This window comes from Globicephala melas, chromosome 18 (assembly GCF_963455315.2).
Source record: "Globicephala melas chromosome 18, mGloMel1.2, whole genome shotgun sequence".
NCBI lineage: Eukaryota > Metazoa > Chordata > Mammalia > Artiodactyla > Delphinidae > Globicephala > Globicephala melas.
In genome coordinates, this window is record NC_083331.1 from 65,163,079 (window position 1) to 65,186,789 (window position 23,711).

A 23,711-nucleotide genomic window follows, 5' to 3' on the forward strand; every position below is an offset into this window, starting at 1 on the left:
CCGGGTAGCAGGGCTCCTGTCACACCGGCTGGCGGGTTGTGGCGGCGCCAGCCAGTGTGTGCGAGTGTGTCTGCGTGCCCGCGCCTGGGCGGACCGACCCGGAGCAGCAGTGCGCCTCGCCCTGGGAGGCGGCTTCGCACCGGCGCCTAGTCCGCAGCCGCTGCGGGGCGGGGCGGGGCGGGGCGGGACGGGGGCGGGGAGCTCCTCTGCTAACTTGCGGCGGACGCCGTCCGTCCTCGCGGCTCCCGCGCCTCGCGACCTGAGGGCAGAGGCGCCGGGCGCGCGTGCGGGGCGCAGGGCCCGCGGGCGGCCGGGCCGCGCCTTTGCCCTTGGCCGGAGCCCTGGAGAGCCTCATGCAGCCCCCGAGCTCGCGGCCGCAGCTGCCCGGCTGCCTGGCTGCCCCGGGGCAGGTCCAGGACCCGAGCCGCGCTCCCCAGCGACTGAGCGCCGGCGGCGGGGTGCCCCGCGCCGCCTGAGAGCGCGCACCGCGCCCGGGCGGGAGCAGGGAGCCGGCGGAGCCGGCGGAGCCGGGCGCCCCCGGGAGCGCAGGGCGCCCCGCGCCGCAGCCGCCACCGCGCGCGCCGGCGCCCGCCTCCCCGCTAGACTCGCAGGCCCGGCTCTGTCAGCCCCGGAGCGCCGGTGTGTCGCGGGGCCGCCAGCCAGCCGCACGCCTCAGCGTCAGGGGCATGGAGGAGCGGCGGGCTCGGAGCCGCGCCCCGGAGCCCCCGAAACTTCCGAGCGGGAGCCCGACAACGTCGCTGCCGCCGCCGCCGCTTAGCCTGCCGGCCTGAGAGCGGGACCATGGATGAAAGGTTCAACAAGTGGCTGCTGACGCCGGTGCTCACTCTTCTCTTCGTGGTCATCATGTACCAGTACGTGTCCCCCTCCTGCACCAGCTCCTGCGCCAACTTCGGGGAGCAGCCCCGCGCCGGGGAGGCCGGCCAGTCTGCCGCCCCTGGTCCCGCCCGCCCGGCACAGGCGCCGCTCGAGGACTGGGAGCGACGGCCCCAGCTGCCCCCGCCACCCCGGGGGCCGCCCGAGGGACCTCGGGGGGCCGCGGCGCCGGAGGACGAGGACGAGGAGCCGGAGGACCCGGAGGAGGACGAGGCAGAGGAGGAGGAAGAAGAGCCGGACCCCGAGGCCCCGGAGAACGGGTCGCTGCCCCGGTTCGTGCCGCGCTTCAACTTCACCCTGAAGGACCTGACCCGCTTCGTGGATTTCAACATCAAGGGGCGCGACGTGATCGTGTTCCTGCACATCCAGAAGACCGGGGGCACCACGTTCGGGCGGCACCTGGTGAAGAACATCCGGCTGGAGCAGCCGTGCAGCTGCAAAGCTGGCCAGAAGAAGTGCACCTGCCACCGGCCCGGCAAGAAGGAGACGTGGCTCTTCTCCCGTTTCTCCACCGGCTGGAGCTGCGGGCTGCACGCCGACTGGACGGAGCTCACCAACTGTGTGCCGGCCATCATGGAGAAGAAGGACTGTCCCCGCAATCACAGCCATACCAGGTACTGTCCCCTGCCGCGTCTCGCTTCCTGCCAACTGCCACCCCCCTCGCAGCTCCCCCAATTCCCGACCCCGGCGGCCCCGCACTCACTGGGCGGCGTGCTGCTGGTTCCCCAGCATCTTCCAGCGGTTCGGCCAGAGGCTCTAGGAGAGCGATAAGGAACCTTTGGATGGTGCCCTGGCCTTGAACTCGCTCCCCCCTCCCCCCCCGTCGATTCCCGCTCCCCCTCCCCCAAAGGTGATGGGAACAATCGTCGTGTGTGTGTCCTTCCTTTTGCCTAGCACGGTGTGGCCTCCCTCCCAGCCGATGCTCGGAGAACCGCGCAATGGCCAGGAGGCCTGGGTTAGACTAGCGAGGTCGAATCCTGTACCTAAGTGCTGTGAGTGGAAACTCAAACCCGGTAAAAGGCAGGGGGAGCTGGAGGTAGAGAGGCAGGGCAGGAGTTTTCCAGGCATGGGGAAGCCAGAGACGAGTCTAGTGGATCTTGGGTGGCTGCTCTCCAGCTCAGGAAACAGTCCTCTTGATGCCACTTTGAAGACACACGTTCAATTTCCTGCTCTACCTCTATAACCCTAATTCTGGAGATGGGCTTTGTTGCTGAGCAGCGCCAGGGTTTGGACTCATGCTGTTCTCAGCAAGATTTCCACTCTCCCCCAGGCCGATCCATCAACTCGTTCTGAAAGTATGTGTTAAATGCCTACTGTGTGCCTGGAAGTGTGGTAAATGCTAGGTGGATTCAAAGATTTAATAAGTAAAATCCCTTCCTTTCAGGATAGACTAGCTTCCTCTCCCACCCCCATCCATACCCGCTTTTAAATAGTAATGCTGCTGAGAATTAGGAAAGTTTGAAATCTTAATAGCCAATGAAACTGCATACCTTATTAACATCCTCTGAGAGACGCATGGGCTTAAGAATTTTGGTTGAATGTTCTTTCTGCCCATTGCAATTTGAAGATTAATCTGACATGCTTGCTCAAAGGACTAAAATATTAAAAGCTTGGAATACTAGTTTATTGAGGTTTTTGTCTCAAAGGTTTCAAACAATTTGGTGCAAGGAAATAGGACTTTAAAAACTCAAGCTCAGCATGTTGATATCAGATAGCTTTTGCACCTGACATTATGGAAAAGCTTCCTTTACTGGAAGCTACCCAGATTCTGGAATTCACCACCACCGAAGCATCTAATTCTACTTCATTTCTCCAAGAATGAGCAAAATTTCATTATGGGATTTTTTTTACTCTGGCAGTTTTTCAAATACTTTCTCTCCTCCTTTCCCTGTTTAATGGAAATTGCTTAGAATAAGAAACTGGTTGGACTTGGAATGAAAGCATTAGGCTCCTTCCTTAGGTTTTAGGACTTTTTACTTTTAAAGATTTCTAATTGTGTAGTGTTTTAGATCCTGCCCTTCTATTTTAGTTTAAGACAATTTTTCAATTGATAATTACTTACAAACTTTCTACCAAAAGACATTATTATTTCATGAGAGAGAGTCTCTGCTACATTCCCCCCCAAATGGTACTTTTTGTATTTACACCTTTATGTATTAATTCCTGAGTGACCCCAAAGAGTTTACTAGTCTGATTCCCAGCTTCCATTTCACTTAAACTAGAGACTGATTATCACATAGAAACATCTAGTGATTCTTCAGTAGGGATTGGCATTATTTTCTATCAATGTATATAAAACTGTTAGTGAATAGATGAAGATTTTAGAGGAATTAGAGATTATGGAATCTAAAAATAATTGGATTTTTGCTTAGTGATGAAATGCTGCTGCTGCTACAGACCCTGTGCAGATTACAGCAGTGAGGTCTTACTTTTGTAGGAAATACTCAGTGTCTCTCTGCTGTGTGATGTGGGAAAATGCCACCTTGGCTATTTGAACATATGGTTTCTACTGCACAGTCAAGTGCTTTTCTTTGTTTAGTGATGGACTCATTTCTCTCAGAATCAGAAGTTATCAGATAATCACCTGCACTGGTTTGCTTTTTAAAAAATTTTTAAAATTTTGTGGTAGTATTTTTTGGGGGACCATTTTTTATAATCCTTCCTCCTCTTCGTCCTCACCCTCTCTTTCTTTCCTGGTATTCTCAGTTACTTTTCTTCTCTGGCTCCTTTAGGAAGGAATAGCTGTGGTTTATGCGAAGTGCCCTGCATCAAAAGCGATAGGGAAAAAGTTGAAGAGATGTTCAGCTGCACCTTCCTCACAGAGAAGATTGAATTAGTTGTCTGTCATGAGAATGTCTGTGTACAGCATTCTACAGTCAACTAGATTAGCTTGGATAATGGAGGGTCCATTTCCACAATGCAAAATGACAGATAATCTATTGCTACGTAATGGGAACAAGGTTCTACTTCAAATAGGGCTGACTCTGAGCAAAATCAAGAAGTAGATCATGTTGACTTTGGTGCCCTAGTCTCTTTGCTTTTGGTTCCCCCAATGTCCCCTCCTTCCCCACTTCTCACAGGGATCAGTGTCCTTGTGGGTCATGTTATAGGTAAGAGCAAGGATTATCGAGTCAGATGGACGTGGCTCTTGTGCTTACTAGCTGTGTAAGTTAGTGAGTTGCCCTTTCTGACCTCAGATTCTTCATCTTTAAATATGGATAATATTGGTACTTTCCTCTTAGAGGTGTTATGAGAATTAAATGAGCAAATGCATGTAAAATACTTAGTATAGTATCTGTGCACAGTATAATATGCTGGTACACAGCACTCAATACTTACTATGCAGGTGTATAGTAATACTTAAATATTAGTTGCTCATTGTAATAGCAGTATTTCCCCTAATCAAGGCCTTCTTCCACGAAAGGATGTGAGGTCAGTTCCTTAGAGCAGCTCAGTGTAAATGGGTCACCTTAAATCGTAGAGATGCCATTTTATCATTATTTGTATGGAGACGGAATTCTAAGTTCAAAACATTAAGCAATAAATCGAAAATTATGGATGGCCATTTGGGCATCAGTCATTGCAGAGGACAGGATGGGAAACAGGGGTGGGAGGACACAATATAACTGAGTACACATTCTGTTGGTGACAAGAAAAACTGGTTGGAATGGTGAGAGAGGAGTTGGGAACATCTAGGACCAAAGGCAGAAGCAGGGAGCCAACTCTGGGAGGAGGTTTGTGGTAGAGCGGAAGGAACTGTCATTGGGGTTATAAGGGGCCGGGAAGGGGCAAGGCTCTGGGGCTGGCAGTTTGGGTCCAGTACAGAGGGCATTTCTGACCACAGAAACTGGTTAGAGTAAGATAGGAAGCTACGAGGAAGACGGCTTATCTGAATGACCTCTTTTATCATATTAGTGATGATTTCTTCCCATTCCTTTTCTTTCTTTTCTCTGTTATTTATTTGGCAGGATATTCTTTCTCCTTATCTTTCTCCTTCCTTCATCATTGCAGTATGTTTCCCCTTTTTGTCTGCATACCCAGGTCTTTGGAAGACTCTTCTTTACCATTGTTGAGTGTGGGTAAAATCGTAGCATTGTATGGCTAAAAAAAAGACTGAAGAGATAATCTAGTTCCATAATTTATATGGCAAATGGGTTATCTAATACTAAGGAGGTGTAATATGTCTAAAGTTTCCCCAGGGAACTCGTGTCTTCATTTTGATAATTTATATTCAATGTTTTGCCTACTGTTTCTTCTGTTCACTATGACAACTATACTGGAGAGTGTTTTAAGCACCTACTGTGTGCACCTACTGTGTGATAGGTCTAGGAACACAGTTTTGAACAAATAGTGTCAGCCCTCTGAGCTTGGGCCATTAGGCAAGATGGGCCTTGCTCTTCTTCAATAAGTGGGTATCGCTCTCATTCTTAAAATGATGGAAAGAGAGTCCATCCATACCTTTTGTAGGGTAGGATGGCAGTTGTTCCCTTTTATGACCGCATTCTATTGGTCCTGTTAGAGGAACCTTATGAGCATGGTGTTAGATAGGACCCTCTGTGTTGCAGACGATACAAACCTGACTCAGGCTCAATTCAGGCAGAGGGGAATTATTGACTTACTAACCAGAACACAGGAAAGATGGGGGTAGAGTTGGTTTTAAGAATGGTTGGAACTGGAGATTTAGGAACTTTCTCCCCACACCCCTTTTCATATTGAACTCATTATATCAAATTGGCTTATTCCATGAAATGAGTAAATGGCTATCAAATCTAATAGCTCCACCAGCTAAGAGGAAAGCAGGCCTTCTCTGAGTTCCAATTTAAAACCTTGGGGAATGACTCAGATTAGCCCAGCTTGGAACTTGTGACTATTCTTTCAGCCAATCGGTGTGGCCAGGGAAATGAGGGTCTCTGACCCACTTTGTATCACAGAACCATCCCATCAGTAGTGTGTGTGTGTGTGTGTGTGTGTGTGTGTGTGTGTGTGTGTGTGTATCACAAGAAGGAGAGCTAGCATACAGCTTCTGGAAGACCACTGAGTTCTGCATAGTCCTTGTAATTGTGTCGATTATAGTTGTAAATAAGCCTTCAGATCTCTTTTAAAAAACTTTTAAGAAAAATTTTGAGTCAAGCTACTACTCCAGTTTGTTCACAGCATCTGGAAATCATGTCGTATGAGGAATAATTGAAGGAGCTGGTAATATTTAATATGGAGATGGGAAAAATAGGAGAGACATAAAAATTGCTTTCAAATACTCAGAGAGGGAAGATGTGGAAGGTGCAGGAGAGTTGTTCTGTATTTCTCCAAAGGATAGAATTAGGATAAGTAGGATAGAAGTGATGGGATAAGGATCTCAACTCAGAGTAAGAAAGAATTTCTTAAAATTTATAACTGTCTACAATGAGAATGAACTCTTTTGTGAAGTGGCGTGCTCCCCAGCAGTAAACATTTTAGATGTAGCTAATTAACCACTGATGTTGTAGAAGGAGTTTCTTCCTGGGGAAGGGCTTAGCCTGTGTGGCCTTTTATTTTAAGGTTCTATGTTCTAATCTAAGCTGAGTTCACAGTATCTTTCTTGTCCTCTTTCTTGCCCTGTACAGAGAAAACAAAACAACCTCCACCACACACACACGAAAGGATTATAAAAACGAGCTAGTTAATTCTCAGAGATTTCTCAGCATTTCTACCAAGGAAACTTTTAGTATAGCACAGTCTGATGGTATAGACTATTTTACACGTTCAAGGCCAAAAGCAATAAATAGGTCCTGTATACTAAAACGTCTGCTTCTTCATAATAAGTATGAAAAGGTAAGGTGAGAAAATATAACACAACTTGCCACAAAAAAGCCATAACCACTTTGGAACACCATCTGGTTATTACTTTTCCTTTAGACAGCAGGCTAAAATATATAAGGAGGCTGCAGAGCTCTGTTTCAAGGCTATCTAGAATATTATGGCCCATACTGCTTTCTAAGGGATAATCTTTTTGATGTCTCTTCTAATTAGAAATGTGGAACTGCAAAGAAGGTTAATTTTCACCATCAGGTTTGTGTGCAGTATAAAACCAAGGAGATAAGAGATTATTCTGTCTATATGCCAAATCCACTTATATGTTCAGTACAGGGTCTCTTAAAGTATTGCTTCTGGTTCAAACCACTGATATTTGCTATAAATCAGAAGGAGGTTGAACTAAACCCATTCAATTTTTTTTTTTTTTTTGAGTTGTGAAGATAAAACTGGAAGTGGTAGATGGTAAGAGATGATTTATTTTTCTGCATTTTTCTTGCTGGTTACCTTGGGATTTTTGAAAGGGTTGACTTCAGAGAAATAGAAATGTTCATGTAATAATTGGAAGGCAGGTAAATTTAGCCACTAGCGATATGGATTTGCTTCATCTTAGACTCTTATTATTCCCCAAAGCTAATTATTATCGTCTCATTTTGACTAAGGACAATCAGAAGCTTATGCCATTTGAAAGTTATTTATGCTTGATAATGAATTAAACAGGTTTAATTGAGACTGGCAAATCCTAATGTGATTTTAAGAGTCATGAACTAAATTATTAGGGCAAGAAATAGGTTTAGTATGAAAACAAGTAAATGCGGAACCCAAATTAATATCTTGTAGTAATCAATTATCTTGTTTTTGAGTTTGTTAAATTATGGATATCACAGATAAGTCTCTGATGATTTTAATTGGCTAATATAACTTTGTTTTAATTATAGCTAAGCATTTGACTATGTGTTGGGAATTATCCTAAATACTTGTTGAACCTAGACAAGTGTTATTTGTTTACATCTTCCTCTAGCAAATACAGTTAGTCAGTAAACATATGCAAAGTTCCCAGTACAGAGACTGACCTATAGATGTTCAATCAGTGTTGGCTAAAAATATGCTCTATGTTCTAGATTACCTTTAAAAAATATCGTCATAACTTGACAAGACTTTGGTTCTTTGAAAGATGGGATTATCAAACATTTGGTGACATCCCTCTCTTCTTTTGTCGTGCAATTTCGAATTGTTAATAATTGCCTTTCATAATTAACAAGATGTCAACTCCCCTTGTTCACTAGAAGAGTCAAAGTAAGCATCAAGCCCAAGGTTTCTTAGAACATTCTAGACGCTTTCTCCTCTCAGTATGCCACAGATCAGACATTCATTTGGGTACAGACAGATGTTCTTGCCTCTTGGGAAGGTTAATCTCATCATTCATTCTCACTTCAGGGAAAAATCAGCCTAAACCAGGAGCGTGAGAACTCTGATGTAGGATGGGAGGATGAGAAAAGTACCAGTAACGTAGACTCTGGATTATTACTGGTCAAAGCCCGATGGTCGAGGCGGTTGTGGTTAAGGATTGTGATATTGGAGAGTAGTGGAAGGAGACCCCGAGTAAGGAAAAAAGTCCTCAACAGAAATTGGAGAAAATGACCAATATATCAGCCCCTGAATATTCCTGAAAATCGTGCTGATGCCCAGTTTGTGAATGTGATTAGGGTCATGTTTACAGCGTGGGCTGTGAAGTCAAGGTAGCTCGATTTTAATCCAGTTCAACCACTTGCTGTCACGTAACCCTGAATAAGTCAGTTACCTGCTCTGTACTTCAGTTTCCTTCTCTGGAAAATGGGAGGAATGATAGTACTATCTCATGGTGAGTGCTAAGAATACATGTGGCACTCTTCAAACAGAGCCTGACACAGACAAAGTCACTATTTTAATTCTCTCATGGGAGTCATCCTACACATCTGCATTGTTTTGTGTGAAAATAAAATGATATGTAAAGCTGTACTTCCCTCTTTGAATCTGGAACTTTTCATCCTGAACAATGCAAAAATGAACTCGCAAGGTGTGATGCAAAAGAAAAGCCATAAATAATAAAAATAAATGTTAATACTCGGGATACCATGGGCACTCAGTGGTCACTTAATTAATGCTGTGAATAGAAACTTGCGTTCTTCCTTTTCTTCAGCATGTCATTTTATTTTTTATGGGATATTAATGAAACAGCAACAAAAATGTTTAAACACGTACAATTAAATTCATAAATGAAGCAGTCCTGCAGTGAAATTGAATTAGTCGCCTGTGGGCACATAAATATTTGTAGTTCATTGCTATTATTAATATAGTACCATGCTTTTTTGGTAAGTACTGGGTCATTTATTGTCAGAAGCTTGCATTTAACACCATATGTTCACAGATGCCCCTGCATTCTAGTTTTTTTATAAACGTAAGAGGGTAGAAAAGCTAAACACCTTGATGTCCTCCATATTTATTTATTACATTTTACAGAGTATTTCTTTCAAAGAATTCAAGGTTATGGATGTATGACTGTAAACCTGGATGATAGCTTCTGTATTTTGTGGACTCTAATTAGGAACTTGTAGAATTGTATAGATTTTCTTAAAAAAATGAAAACATAGATCCAGAAGGAAAAGTAAACATGACTTTAAACAGAGGTATGTGGTAACTTGGCCTGTGTGTGGAAATCTGCAGGTAGGATCCATGTAACACAGTAAAGAACAAGGTGACATGTCAAGGAAGAGAGAACAGACAGTGATAATGCAGAGAGTAAATTGGAAGGATGCTACGGAGGAGGGAGAGGAGAAGGACAAAAGTAGTCAAGGTGAAGAATGAAATCCTTAAAGAACTGAATCAGAAACATGGTGATATTGAGAGTTGAGGTCAGAAATGCATCTTGTATGCAATGGTTTGTCTCATTAGTACGTTTATGGGAAGTCATCACCTATCTAAGAGGCTGTCTGATTTGCAGTGCTGGTGTATTTGAATGTGGCCGATGTTCTTTTATTTACTTATACATTATTCTTCTGTACCAGGTTGCTGTTTCAAACATTAGTAGCTGTGTTGTAGGTCCTGGCAGCAAACAGAGGTACCAACCACCTCTGGTGTTGCCAGTGGACTAGTTACAGAGGTATGGACCGAGTAAGGGCACCGACATTGAACATGAGGTTCCTTACAACTAGTATCAAGGGAAGCAGTTAACCACCCTGGGCATGAAGTGGTGGAGCCAGGCAGGCAGTGTCAGCCTCCCATGTCTGCAGGCACCTGACAGGAGCTACAGTCTTGGAGGTAGGAAGGGCTTCCCCATAGGAGCTGTTTGTAGAAGGCAACCACTGCTAGCAGTAAGGAGCTGAGGGGGGTGGGGGGAAGGAAATAAATATCTTGACTCCTTTCTCCTCCCACCTGTCCGTCTCCTCCCATTGTCTTCCAGTGGCTGGATTTACCTGGAAGCTAAAGGACGAGCGAGCTCCTCATTCCACGTGGTTCACCAAGGCAGAGAAAGGTGGAGACTGGATTTGGGGTTGCAGGGGTAGAAGGGAGGAAAATGGAGAAGAACTTGCACAGTGACTTAAAATAGTTTGAAGTTTCCTCTAATTCATTTTATGAATGCCCAGTTCAATTCTACATATGAGACTAAGAACGAATACCCTTTCTTTTAGTACCTGTGCCACATATTTTCTGTATGGACCATTAGTCTCCACCCAAAGAATGGTGGATGCAGCAAAGGACACTCAGCAGTGGAGCCGTCACCATAACAAGGGACTTTTCACTGAGTAATAAAAATGATCTTAGATTTGGGTGTTTTGTCCCCGTAGTGCTCCAGAATTGACTGGTGATAGTGACACATTTGGACAGTTGGATCTGTATTTTGATACAGAGTGGATAATATACATTTTATCAGTATATTTTATCTGTGTGAGGTACTTTATAAATTTGAAGTTATATAACAATATTAGTTAAGACATGACAAAATAATTTGCAAAACTGGCTCTAGTTTGCAAAGGCATATTCACGAGATGAGATGCTTTCTGTTGCTTAGATTTTCTTCCAAGAACATTAAGCACATTAAAAATAATATTAATGTGGCTTTAAGTCACTGAAGGTAACAGGTGAGGGAAGAAAAAAATTATATCACACTTGAAACTATTCTCATGTTTTTAGTTTTAATTTTAAAGGACTTTTGAAACACTATTTCCATCTTTATTTGGGGGGAGATAGGATGTGCTTGAAAGTATATATTCATGCAACTTTGTATAAAACATTATGAACCTGGAATCTCCTAATATTAGATACTGAAAAATAGTTAAGTGAAGTTGGTGTCTGAGAAAACTCCGATAGAAAAGATAAGAAAAGAAGCATCGATTCACTGCTTTAATTTCTAGAGTCAAAACTCCGTGAACAAGATGCTATTCAACATATGAATGACAAAAGCAATTTTGAGTGCCATGTCTGTACCTAGAACATCCATTGGGATTGGGGCACATGTGTTCAATTCGTTTCTCCCATCTGTAGGAGGGGATTTTGAGTTGCTGGGAACACCGTCATCCATGATGAACACAGCAACCTCCGTCCTCTTTCACAGCCCTTCTTATGCACAATACTTTTTTGTTGTTCTCTGGGACAGCATTTTGTGACAAGGTTAAAGTCAGCAATAGTGTGTAAACAGGAGGGTCATCTTCAGGCCCTTACCTCCGTATGAAAGTTACTTGCTGTGAGAAAATGGCCTTAGGGAATTGTTTTCTGCTGGCTATGAAAGGTGTTAGCAATAAGGAACCTGCACTCTGTTCAATTAGATTTAAGTCCAGTTAACTTAAAGATTCTGGGAGAGGTTTCAGAGAACGTTTTCTTTCCCATGTGGCTTCAGCGAATTTGTCGTTGTGCCTTTCATATAAGCCACGAAAGAGGTGGATTAATGGATTATTCTATTTCTAATATTTCTATTTATAAACATTTCTATCAGTACTTCTCTTGATAAATAACTATTAAAAGTATTGTGTATAAAAACGTTGGGCAACACAAAGGAATTTAGCTACATTGGAAGTGTCAAGTTGATTACCTGATGCATTTTTAGTCTAAAAATATTTGTCAACTATCCTGGTCCATTCTTTGTCTTTTAAACTCAGACTTAAGCCTACAATACAACACGGTAGATAAATTTCTTTGCTTTGAAAGTTTTATTCTCCTAGTTCCTTATGTGTGCTGTAAAGAATAATTAATGTAATGAAAAAATCAATATCGTGTATAAATTATTTAGGCTTTACTATCATTGTAATTTTCTCTTCAACACTTATTGATCAGCAACAATTCATTTGTTAATTTCTTCCTAGTAAGATATTCATTGTATTAGGCCTGTAGTAGTGCTGTCCCTGCACTTTCACAAATAAGTCATGAATTACTAATGATACATGGGACAAGTTAACCTGCTCGTGAGTGCTGTGAGATGGAAAACAGGCAAGGGCAGTCATTTGAGATGCTGTCCTGTAGAAACCTTGTGTAGCCGGACAACTGCTGATAACTAAATGGGCAGACTCTTGCAGGATATTAATTTGTACTTCAAAACTTAATGTGAACCTATTTTTCCAGGTAAAAAATGGTCTTAGCACTGGCTGATTCTGTCTCAGCAGCATTTTCTAGGTCCAGTAAAGCATAGAGGCAGAGAACCTAAGTTCTGAAACCCAGCTTTGGGTTTAAGTCCTGACTCTACCATGTATTACTATGTGACCTCGCACACGTTGTGTGCATTCTCCAAGGTCTCAGTTCTCCATCTGTAAAATGGTGATAAAACATTCCTACCTGGTGTTAGTGTGGGTTTGCAACCTTGGGGACTCCCCTGGTGAAATGTGAAGGTAGCTCCGTACACAGAGGGCAGGGAGGGACGGAAGAAAGACGCAGATCAGTCCAAGTGGGTAGGTGGCAGGTGTAATAAACAAGGGAACTTACACATGAAGGTAGACCTCTGCACCCACCTGCTAGAATCTTAGGAGTTTATATAGAGGTTTTAACGAGGTTCAGGCATGTAGGCTCTCCAGGTGGTCTCAACAGCACCCTATTCTCTCAAGGCTACGTTCTGGAAACAGCTTCTAGTGTGGGAATAGTAGATGGAGCATTCATTCCAAGGACAGGGGAGGGGGGGAAGAGCCTCCGATTGCCCGAGCCCGCTTTTGGGTCAGCCAGCTGTTGCATCCTTTAGCTGACCTCCTCCAAGAATTAGCGATGAAGATCATATGAGTTAATGCACAGAAACAATTACGTGTGCATATGTTTTTTCTTTTTTTTTTTTGCGGTACGCGGGCCTCTCACTGCTGTGGCCTCTCCCGTTGCGGAGCACAGGCTCTGGACGCGCAGGCTCAGCGGCCATGGCTCACGGGCCCAGCCGCTCCGCGGCATGTGGGATCTTCCCGGACCGGGGCACGAACCCGTGTCCCCTGCAACGGCAGGCGGACTCTCAACCACTGCGCCACCAGGGAAGCCCCCATATGTTTCTTTTTCAATTCAATTATAACTCCCTCCACGATTCTCTTGTTTGGGGGAATATAATAGTGCTCTGAATGTGTTGGTTATTAAATGCCATTTTGACTGTTGTCCATTGGATTACTTTAGGGGAGTGGAAAACATCTGAGACCTTTTGGAAACCCAAAGAGATTCAAGTCCAAACTGCCAAAATTCATGGCAAAGAGAACATTTGCATCAGTGAATTTGGACCAGGGAGGCAGATTGGTATCCTGTAAAGAGCTCTAAAGTTTTGATCAAGCAGCCAGGGTTTGAATGTAGGCTTCCTCATTGATTTGTTTACTTGTTTATTGTGTGGCTTTCCTGCCAAAATTTAAGTTTCCTGAAGATGGTGACTGTTTTGTTCCCTTCTGCATCCTCAGTGCCTAGAATAGTACCTGGTACATAATGGCTGTCAGATAAATGAATACATGAAAACAAGCATAAATAAATCCACAAATTTATTGGACAATTTGGATAAGAATGTATGTCCTATCTCTTTTTTTAGAGTTGTTGTGGATTAAGAAAATGACTATGAAGGTACTTCGTAAAGTATAAAGTACTGTACAAATTTAAATTTACATTGACAGTGAGAATTCTTTTGACATAGAATGGAAAAGGAAGGGAAGTTGGATTTTGAAAGTGCAATGCATAGATAATTCACCTTTTATAGACATCTTCAAAAATTGGGAATGACAAAGATGCAGTTGAAAAATATGCAGAATACACATGCAGCTGAACAACTTGTTAAAGGAATGAGCAGTTTCTTTTAGAACAGGACATAATAGATCTTAAAAGACTTGTCAAAATGTATAAGTCTTTTCCTTAGACCATCAGGAGACCTTTTTCTCCAGGGATTTGGCACAGATCAAGGTACGAAAGTTTTCTTTCTTTTCCATGGCTTTACCCTTTTGGGAAAGTTATCCAGGAGTTAATATTTTACATTTTGTATTCATACTTTTTCATTATTTTCATATGGCTATAAATTATAGCTATCAGTTAATACTGTGTCATGACAGTGAGCTCAGAATGTAACTCTTCTTCATTTGAGCTGATTTAGGATGTGATAATCCACTGAGCTGTTCACTACGTAACTTGATTTTGCAGCTAATTATGAAAAAAGAATAGAAAATAAAATCTTCCTGCGTCTAGAGTTTGCATTATAATACATATCTGTTAGGAGAATATTTTTCCCTGGTAATGAGTTAGTTTTTATACATGAGACAATGCCTGGCCACTTCCCGGAGGATATATACATTAGCATGGGCAGAGCTTCCCGGAGGATATATACATTAGCATGGGCAGAGACCTAGGAGCACACCTAGCTCCTGGGCTAGGGTGGAGTCTCGGAATAAGACTTTCCATTCAGTAAACCTATGGACAACCGTGAAAGGGTTGTTGATGACTGTGGTCGGAGTCCTCAGAACTGAGGCTGGTGTTTTCATTTATGGAACTCTTCTTAATCTTAACAGCAACCCTAGGAGACATAGAGACGTATCTTCATTTTAAAGGTGAAGAATCTGAATATAGGTGTTAGGATGCCATCAGCTGCATTTAGCAAAAACGCTTCAAATTGCCTGAATAAGACATTTAAAATCTCATAACAAGCCCAGAGGGAATTGGTTGATTCTGTCTTAGTCACATTTTCCAGATCCAGGTAAGCAAAAACATAAATCCTGAAGCCCAACGATAGGTTAGATCCCAACTCTACCATGTAGTGCTACGAGCCTTTGCACAAATTGCTAAATTCTTCAGGTTTTTCATTGTGTGAAACAGTAATAAAAACATTCCTGCCGGGTATCAGTGAGGACGATTGTGTGAGTCAATGCACACAGACGTTTAGGAGAATAGCTGAAGCACAGTAAGCACCTATTAGATGTTAGCTATTGTTATTGTACTGAGGACCCAGGTGGTTTTACTCTGCCACCCTGCGCTTGCTGACTTGGGCCGTAGGATGCCTCCCCCATGGTTGCGAGAAGTCTACAGCTACCCAGGCAGAATTTCCTTGCCAAATGAACAGTGACTACAGTGGAAAGGGTCACATTCCCATCTGGAAACCAGTCACTGGCAATAGGAATGGACCCTCCAGGGTCTGTCCCTGAATATGGCGATAGGATTGCCCTCCCGAGTCCCATGGGGACCGCAGAACAAATTGGGGGCTCTCCAAGCAAGGGGAAGGAGGGATGGATGTTGGAGAGGCTACCAGTAGCATCTCCATCCTGTCCTAGAAAGTCACATGGGATTAAATATTAAAGCTAGACTTCCAACCCAGGTCTCACTTCCAAGTTCTAGCCTGTCGAGGATTCTAACCTATGTCTGCTGAAAGTGTTGCATTTCTATGATTGGTTCAAGAGCTAGGATTACTTATTGATTTTTTTTTCCCCTTCTTTTGTTGGTTCAGTCAACTTCAACATACATTTATTGAGTATCTACTATGTATCAATCACACTACAGTTTTAGGGAAATCAGAGGGAGAAGAAATAGTAATTATTGCTGACACATTTTGATTGCTTGCTCTGCTCCAGGCAAAGTGCTTTATGGATGTAAGTACCTGAATTAAGTAGGTACTCCTGTCATCTCCATTGTACAGATGAGAAGATGAAGTTCAGGGATATTAAGTGACTTGTCCATGGTTGCAGAACTCATCACTGGTGGAGCAGGCAGGTATTTTAACCCAGGTGTATCTGATTTTAGGACCATCTCTCTTATCCCTAGGTTGTGCTGATACTGTGTGTATTTGACAGCTGTCTGGGTAGGTAGTAGGAGTATCAGCAGGAGGAACACAGGACCGAGGTCGACCTAGGGGGGCTACTATTATAATAGCCTCGTTTTCTAGTTTTTGTATTTTGTGCTTTGACTTCTGGGGCCTTGCTGATGCTTGAGGGATTGCTCCTCCCAGGGTTAGCTAATTTTTTGCGATAGGAAATGAGCATGACTGTGAGCATGCCTTCATATGCAAACCAACCAATCCAGAGCCCATACGTCCAACTATTTCCTTTCTCAAGCTCTTATACTCCAGACCACTATCCCCCTTGCCCTAATCACCCCAGGCCGGGTATCAGACAACTTGGGACAACCCCTATTCCCCAAAGCCCACAGAAATTATTCAAACTAGCCAGTCCCGAACCCATTTACCCTGCCACACTTGTTCTTTCCTTTGGAATCCACAATAAGGCCTCTTGCCCACATTTCCCCCTTGCTTCCTCTGCCTCCTGAATGACCTGCCGCTTCCCTGTGTGGCCCTGCGTGGCAGGCTGTGCCTCCTATTTCTAGGTATCTGTGAGTATAAACAACTTCTTCGTGACAGTTGTTTCTGTGTCGGCTTGTCCTACCATACCTGATTAAACAAATCCCAGGTATCCTTAAAACAGTCACCAAGAATGGAACTCAAACATAGGACCATGAATCTACTTAATCAGAAGCACACAAGTGATAAAAAGTGGATTCTGAATCAGTGTAGAAACCAGTTGTTCGGAGTACAGGTGCAAGGTCAAGTTGAGACGAGGTCCAGAATTAAACTAATCAGTGCCCACACATCTATGGTCAGGATCACGGATTGGTTATAGATATGGGAGCAAGTCTTCAAGCTAAATGGTTCTGAGCTGTAGGTGGACATGGATGTAGGCAGAGGCAGGGAGAGAAGGGAAGGGTTGCAACACCAAGCAAAACCTGAGACAGCCAATCCCTTATGATTTAAACAATGTTGTAAAAACATTGCCTGGTTGACAAGAGAGATATAACGTATCTACTTTTATTTTGAGGTCATTTTCTTTCTATAGCTAGGTAGCTTGATTGATTGGTTGATTCATGGTTATACATAGCCTAATACCAGGCACTGCAGAGGATGCAGATTGAGGAGAAGACTTGTTCCTGGCTCTCAAGGAGTGAAATCACAGTGTATGTAAGTCATAGATAAAATGAACTGGAAATATTTACATCACAACCTTTAAGTCAATTCATGGTACTATAATTAGAAGTAGACCTAGAAATTCTGAAGAAGGTGTGCTAAAAGAAAGAGTGTGACTGTCTGCAGGAGTGAATAAGGCACAGAATAAAGAGTTTGAATTGGCTGAAGAGCTGAGGGATACTGGAATGGGTGAGTGGTAGTGTATGGAGAGCCCTGAATATATGCTAGGCTGAGGAAATGATCTTGATTGAGTACCAAATTTAGAACGACTTTAAATTCATAAACAGGGATGGTTTTACCAATATGTCTGTAAATTCTGGTACTCTTCTCTTCGAGAGGTGAAGCCTAATGCCTGTCTTCACCCCCAGTGTTGACTTCAGTAACTTGACCCTAAGGAATCGAATACAACTGAAAGGGTGAGATGCCACTTCTGAGGTTTGGTTGTAGAAGGACCATGGCTTCTGTGTAGGTGTTCCTCTTTCTCTCTTTCGGATCCCTTGTCCTGGGTGAAGCCGTGTTTTGTGCAGCCTTATGGGGAGGCCCACATGGCAAAGAACCGAAACCTCCTGTGAGTGAGCTTGGCAGCCCCCCTCTAGTCTTCAGAGACTGCAGCCTTGGCCAGCTGCTCGACTGCAACTTTGCGAGGGGCCCTGAGCCCTGTTTGAATGCTCACAGGAACGCTAAAGCAAAGAGGGGTGATGGTAGGAGAGGTGTTTTTAAGAAGATGAGAGATTATCTGATTACAGGACACAGGATCTCATCTAGCTTCTTCCCTTTTTAACAGAAATGAAGGCAGAGCATTTGAGTACCAGATACAGGAAGGGTGGTGAATTGATAGTTGAAGGATGAGGTCGTTCTAATCTGATTGCATCTCTTTTCTCTGTGAGTCATGAAGCAAGGTCATTAGCTGAGAGTGGGGAGGAGAGGAAGGAATGTTGGAAATTTGAGGAGAACAGAGAACGTATGAATAATTATCTCGGAAGTTGGGGAAACAAATTTCCTAGGGAAGTAAGCTGTCTGACAGCTTTTTTTTTTGAGCTACCTGGGCCTCTCACTGTTGTGGCCTCTCCCGTTGCGGAGCACAGGCTCCAGACGCGCAGGCTCAGCGGCCATGGCTCACGGGCCCAGCCTCTCTGCGGCATGTGGGATCTTCCCGGTCTGGGGCACGAACCCGTTTCCCCTGCATCGGCAGGCGGACTCTCAACCACTGCGCCACCAGGGAAGCCCCCACTAGAGGTTTTGATGAGATGCACTGGGAGAAGGGTGCATTAAGGGATGATTATTATGGTTTCCAAAAGATCATGCATTGCTTATACGTGGAAGGAGCCTTGTTCATAGATAGATTGGCTTGTGTTTTTTCTAAAGCTTGACTTCTTTCCCCATTTGGAGAACTACCGACATTTGTTCAGAATCTGTTATCCTCTTGGTCTCTTTTGGAGAAGGAATGGAGGTGGTACAATAGTTACACTGGTGTTAATGACTTTGAGGTATCAGAAAGGTTTAGAGGGACCAAGGACGGGCCTAGGAATAAGATCCAAAAATGGCCCAAGAAAGCTTAATAGGAAGGTAGAAATGGCGGAGGGTACAGCGCTCAGTATTTATTAAGCCTTTCCCCTTGATGTTCAGTAATATGACAGGTTTGGTCATGTAGAAGTAGCTAAGGCCCTGCTGATAAAAAAAAAAAAGGTCTTTATCTTTCTTTCCTGATGGAAGACAACAGTATGAACAACTAGGATACAATGTGAGTAGGTGGGAAGTGCTTAGGCCCTGTGCTGGGCACTGGAGATAAAGGATAACTGAGACATGGTCCCTTTTCTCAAGGACCTTACCGTGGACAGACTAAAAGGTGGGCAATTGTAATATAACGAGGGATGGGCTGTAAGGTAGGTGCAGTGCAAGCACAGTAAAGGGATAAGGCACAGCCTGCACGGCAGGAAAGGCTTCCCTGGAGGGAATGGAGCAACTATAAAGAGTCATCAGAACTCAGAATAAAGAGTGGATGATTTTGCCTAAAGGGGACGGTAAAGACTTCACAAGTTATGATTCAGGAACTGCACACGGCTTACTTTACCTTGTCAAGGAGCTTCTCCAAAATCATTTTCTCACCATTCTTCACCCATTTGTGTCCAGAGGTGTCTTGATGACATGCTGTTTGCTGCACGTCGACCAGCTACATAAATGATTTATTACCCAAAATGTTAGAAGTACCAAAGTTTATGAAAAATGATTATATTTTTCTTTTAAATTACAGAAGACCTAAGGTGACCCGTGGGATTACTCTCGTATTCTGTAATACTTTCTTGAGCAGGATATAAAGGGGTAGATTTATAGTGCGTCCTGAAGGAAAAAGGTTGATTACTCCGTTTTTAGCATATATAATTAGGAACAGATGAACAATACTATTCAATTGGCATATAGCTTAATTACTTTTGAATGTGAATATTAAGGTGCATAACCTTCCTAGGCCAACTGCCTACCTCCAAAGACAATTTAAGGTGGATTACAGAATTAAAATAGGACAATTAAAAATAGGAGTAAAACCAAAACAATTTAAAAGGAGCAGAAAAATGTGTGTGCCAGGTATGTAAGTTTAGTTCACTTGTGCAGTTAAACATGAACTTAAGCTTTTAATATCTTGCCTGCTAAGACAAAAACCAAAATACTTAGAGAGCTTTTGTCATTGGGTTAAGTTCGTCTCAGGGATAAAAACCTTTCTTTCTGACCTCTGGAAGGAACTTATTGCTTAAAGGGACATGTGATGACACCAGGAACAATGTTTTCACAAGAGTTTTGCAGAAGATACAGAACAGTCTTCAAAAGGCCGTTACTTACATCAACTCTATAAAACAAAGATTTTGGTATATCAGCAGTAAGTGGCTGAAGAATATAATGAAAAACTCTTATTCACTATATTGACAAAGACATAAAATACTTAGGAATTAGCTTTATTAGGGATCCCTGTGAACCATGTGAAGCAAACTACAGCACTTCATTGGAGATATACTTGAACATGAATGGAGAAATGTTTTCTCAATGGAAGAATGAATATCGTAAATATTGTAAGTTTTTTATCAAGTTAATTAATAAGTTTAAAAATAAAAAAATCTGGGCTTCCCTGTGGCACAGTGGTTGAGAGTACGCCTGCTGATGCAGGGGACACGGGTTCGTGCCCCGGTCCGGGAAGATCCCACATGCCGCCGAGCGGCTGGGCCCGTGAGCCGTGGCCGCTGAGCTTGCACTTCCGGAGCCTGTGCTCCGCAGCGGGAGAGGCCACAACAGTGTGAGGCCTGCGTACCGCAAAAAAAAAAAAAAAAAAAAAAAAGGAAATCTAGAGAGGTGCAGGTGGCAGAACCCCTGTCCTGTTGTGATTTTGGTGCACCTGACTTGTGTTCTAATCATTCCCCTTATGCAGAAAGGCTTAGGGGAACTTGGAGGTAGGTCAAAATGTATTTAGGGATCAAAGGGAGTTTGTATGAAGTCATGGGAAAAGCATGGGTTTTGGAGTATACAAATTAATTTTGACCTGGGCTTTATCATTTACTACATATATGTACTTGAGAAGGTCACTAAGTTCTCTGAGCCTCAATTTACTCATCTGTAAAATGAAATAGATAATTTAATCCAATTTTTAGGATTGAATGTTAAATGAGATTGTGAAATGAATTTTCTACGATGTAGTAGGTGTTAGTAATTTAATTCCCTTCCCTTTTTCTCTCCTTGCTTCTTACCTTCTTAAGTGCTTTGAGAGTTCTCAAAGGAGTCTTAAGAGTCTTGATTTCTGTAGCATGAAAGAGACTGTTTTGGCCTGAATATTTCATAAGACAAGGACTTGCAGGAAAATGCTAAAAGGATTAACATGGTAAGATGCCCCTGTGGTCTAAGCATATCAAAATAATAGCAAAAGAATTACAAAAATCATAACGAGTATCATGGAGGGAAAATAACCTTTGAAAACAATAAATGAAAATTTAAAATAAAAATTTAAAAACAACCATATCTCACCGTGAAAATATTTTAACACCATAGAGGAAGAACATATTTGCAGGACCAGGTATTTGCACTGGTAGAGGTGGAAAACAAATATTAAAAATTACAAGGAGACAAGATTGAATGATGATATCCGCTTGAGAAGACAGAAAAGAAGGTATAATATCTATAAAAACATGTAGTGATGATGAAAGACTGCAGCACATGGAAATGCTGCAGAAATACCAAAAAAACAAGACAGGATGCAAAGGATAGGCTTAGAGCACTGGAGTAAAGATTACATTAGTTATAAACGGTAACACTATGTGATTGAATTAAAAATATGTAACAGACTGCATGAATCTAGAAAATAGATGGAGATAAATCTGTAAAGAATAGGGACACTGTTATGGACTGCATTGTGTCCCCCCGCCCCCCCGCCAAATTCATATGTTGAGGTCCTAATCCTGGTACTTCAAAGTGTGATTGTATTTTGAGATGGGGCCTTTAAAGATGTAATTAAGGCTAAATGAGGTCATTGGGGAGCCCTAACTTAATATGACTGGTGTCCTTATAAAAGAGATTAGGACACAGATACACACAGAGAGAAGACAATGTGAAGACAAAGGGAGAAGATGGCCATCTACAAGCTAAAGAGAAAGACCATAGGATGAAATCAACCCTGCCAACATCTTGATCTTGGACTTCTAGCCTCCAGATCTGTGAAGAAATAAATTTCTGTTGTTTAATTCACCTAGTCTGTGGTACTTTGTTCCGGCAGCCCTAGCAAACCAATACAGACACCAAAAGAAAAGTGATGATGAAAACCGTAGGAAGGAAGTAGAGACTTCTTCTAACCTGGAAAAGGAGAAATTATGAAAGGAGAACTAGGAAAAGTGTTGAACTGCCTTCTATCAATACTCCTAATTAACAGTATTTAGAGATGCTTGCCACAGGACTATGAGTGGAAAAAATATGAAGGACCAGATGAATGACTCATGTTGCTAAATATAGATATCATTGTATATATAGAAATCAACTATAGTAATCACTATAGTAATATAGTAATCACTGAAAAGTAATCAATATAGTAATCACTGCAAAGGCAGTTTATAAAATATTCTGTGTGCTCTAACTCCTATTATCTAAAAAATACATAAATGGATTATGTATATTCCTCCAGTTTTTATTCTATACATCATATTGTTAAAACTTGTTTTCTCTGATAAGGGGCATTTAGGACAATTTTTTTTTCATTATACTTTTCTGAAGTTTTCAAATTTTATAAGGAGAGAAGAATCTGTACGTGTTAATTTTTTGAAGAAAAATGTTTTTTACTTGGTATTATCTTTCTGTGACTTAGGCAAGTGTGCTCTCTCATGAAAAATACAGAACTATAAGCAATTTTTAAAATTTAAATTTCTATGCATGGAGCTCAGCAGAGCTATTACCAGCTCAGGCACGCAGGAAGCCTAAACTAACAAATCATTTAGAATGTATAAAATATAGGAAGCTGACATATCTAAAGAACATGTATTACAAAAAAAGTTAGAAAGTTATACATTAAGACGTAGCAGGTCAGTCTTGTCTGGAAACTGGGTAAGTTTGGGATGAATATAGGAGGTTCTGAAACTAATGGAGATTGATTGGCCTGTAATGAAATGAGCTGGCCTGGGCTGGATAGGAAAAGTGCCTAATAAAACTTGGGCACTGAGAATTTCGTTTTCCAAATCCCAGACCTTTTAAAAATAGATACTGTTAAAACTGGTCACAGAGGATTTAAATTCGTTTGCACACCTATCTGAAGAATATTTTTAGTTATTTGTTAAGTGTGTTCCCAACCACCCTAAGGTTTTAAAAATGCCTTCATTTCCCTTTGGGGTTTTAAATGTATACCATTTCAGAGTTACTGATTTACTCACATTTTGAATTTGGACCAATTTAATTTAGCTGAACTGAGATATCTCCAAGTAGGTAGGTTTTATGGACTTCCTGGTACAGTTTATGAGAGGTTCATTAAGGAGTCAAGCACATGCAAAGAAAGGCTGGGATATGTGAGTTGAGTGTCGCCCTGAGGGGTACAGAATGGAGATGTCTGTAGAAAAGGCAATGTACGGTGACCTCTGTGGCCACTCTACTTCCCTTTGGGCAGCTAGAACCTCTTTGATGCCACCAAGAAATGGAGAAAGCAAATGAGGCAGCCGGTGGCCACAACCGCTGATGGCGCAGGCCAGTTCATAACAGCCACCTAAAGAGTGAGCTCAGTTCTCCTCCAGTCCAAGGTCCCTTCCTGGTAGCAATGGTTAAGAGTAGGACATTACATATTCATGAAAACTTGGCTTATTTTTATTGGCTGCAGTCACTCTATTTGGAGAAGCAGCTGGCCCTGGGCCCCCAAATTTTGCAGATGCTAGACTCCCTGAATCACCTTTCATTTGCCACCCAAGCTCTTCCCCAAATGAACTTGCTGTTTGTCCGGTACTCATGCTCTCCCAAAATTCAACCCAACCCTGAAGAGGAACTCACAGGACTACATGTTACTCTGTATTAATTTCTTACTATTGCTTTATATGCTGTGATTTGTACTCATTACAATGACATCAGCATGGAAGAGGGTCTTGTCAATGGGAAGTAATGTTTGTGCAACCCATTGTCACCC

The 23,711-nt window shown here is 42.6% G+C and overlaps 1 protein-coding gene across 3 annotated transcripts in view; it reads left to right on the forward strand.

The window, feature by feature from the left end:
• Positions 1 to 578: 578 nt before the first annotated feature.
• The window catches only part of HS6ST3 (heparan sulfate 6-O-sulfotransferase 3), a 648,416-nt gene continuing 625,283 nt past the window's right edge, over positions 579 to 23,711 (forward strand). For all 3 annotated transcript variants that reach the window (XR_009559710.1, XR_009559711.1, XM_030856883.2), the window contains exon 1: positions 579 to 1,508. Coding sequence is in view for 1 of the 3 variants with exons in the window: in XM_030856883.2 (XP_030712743.1) it covers positions 802 to 1,508 (707 nt within the window). In the remaining 2 variants the exon portion in view is untranslated. The remainder of the gene's footprint in view (positions 1,509 to 23,711) is intronic.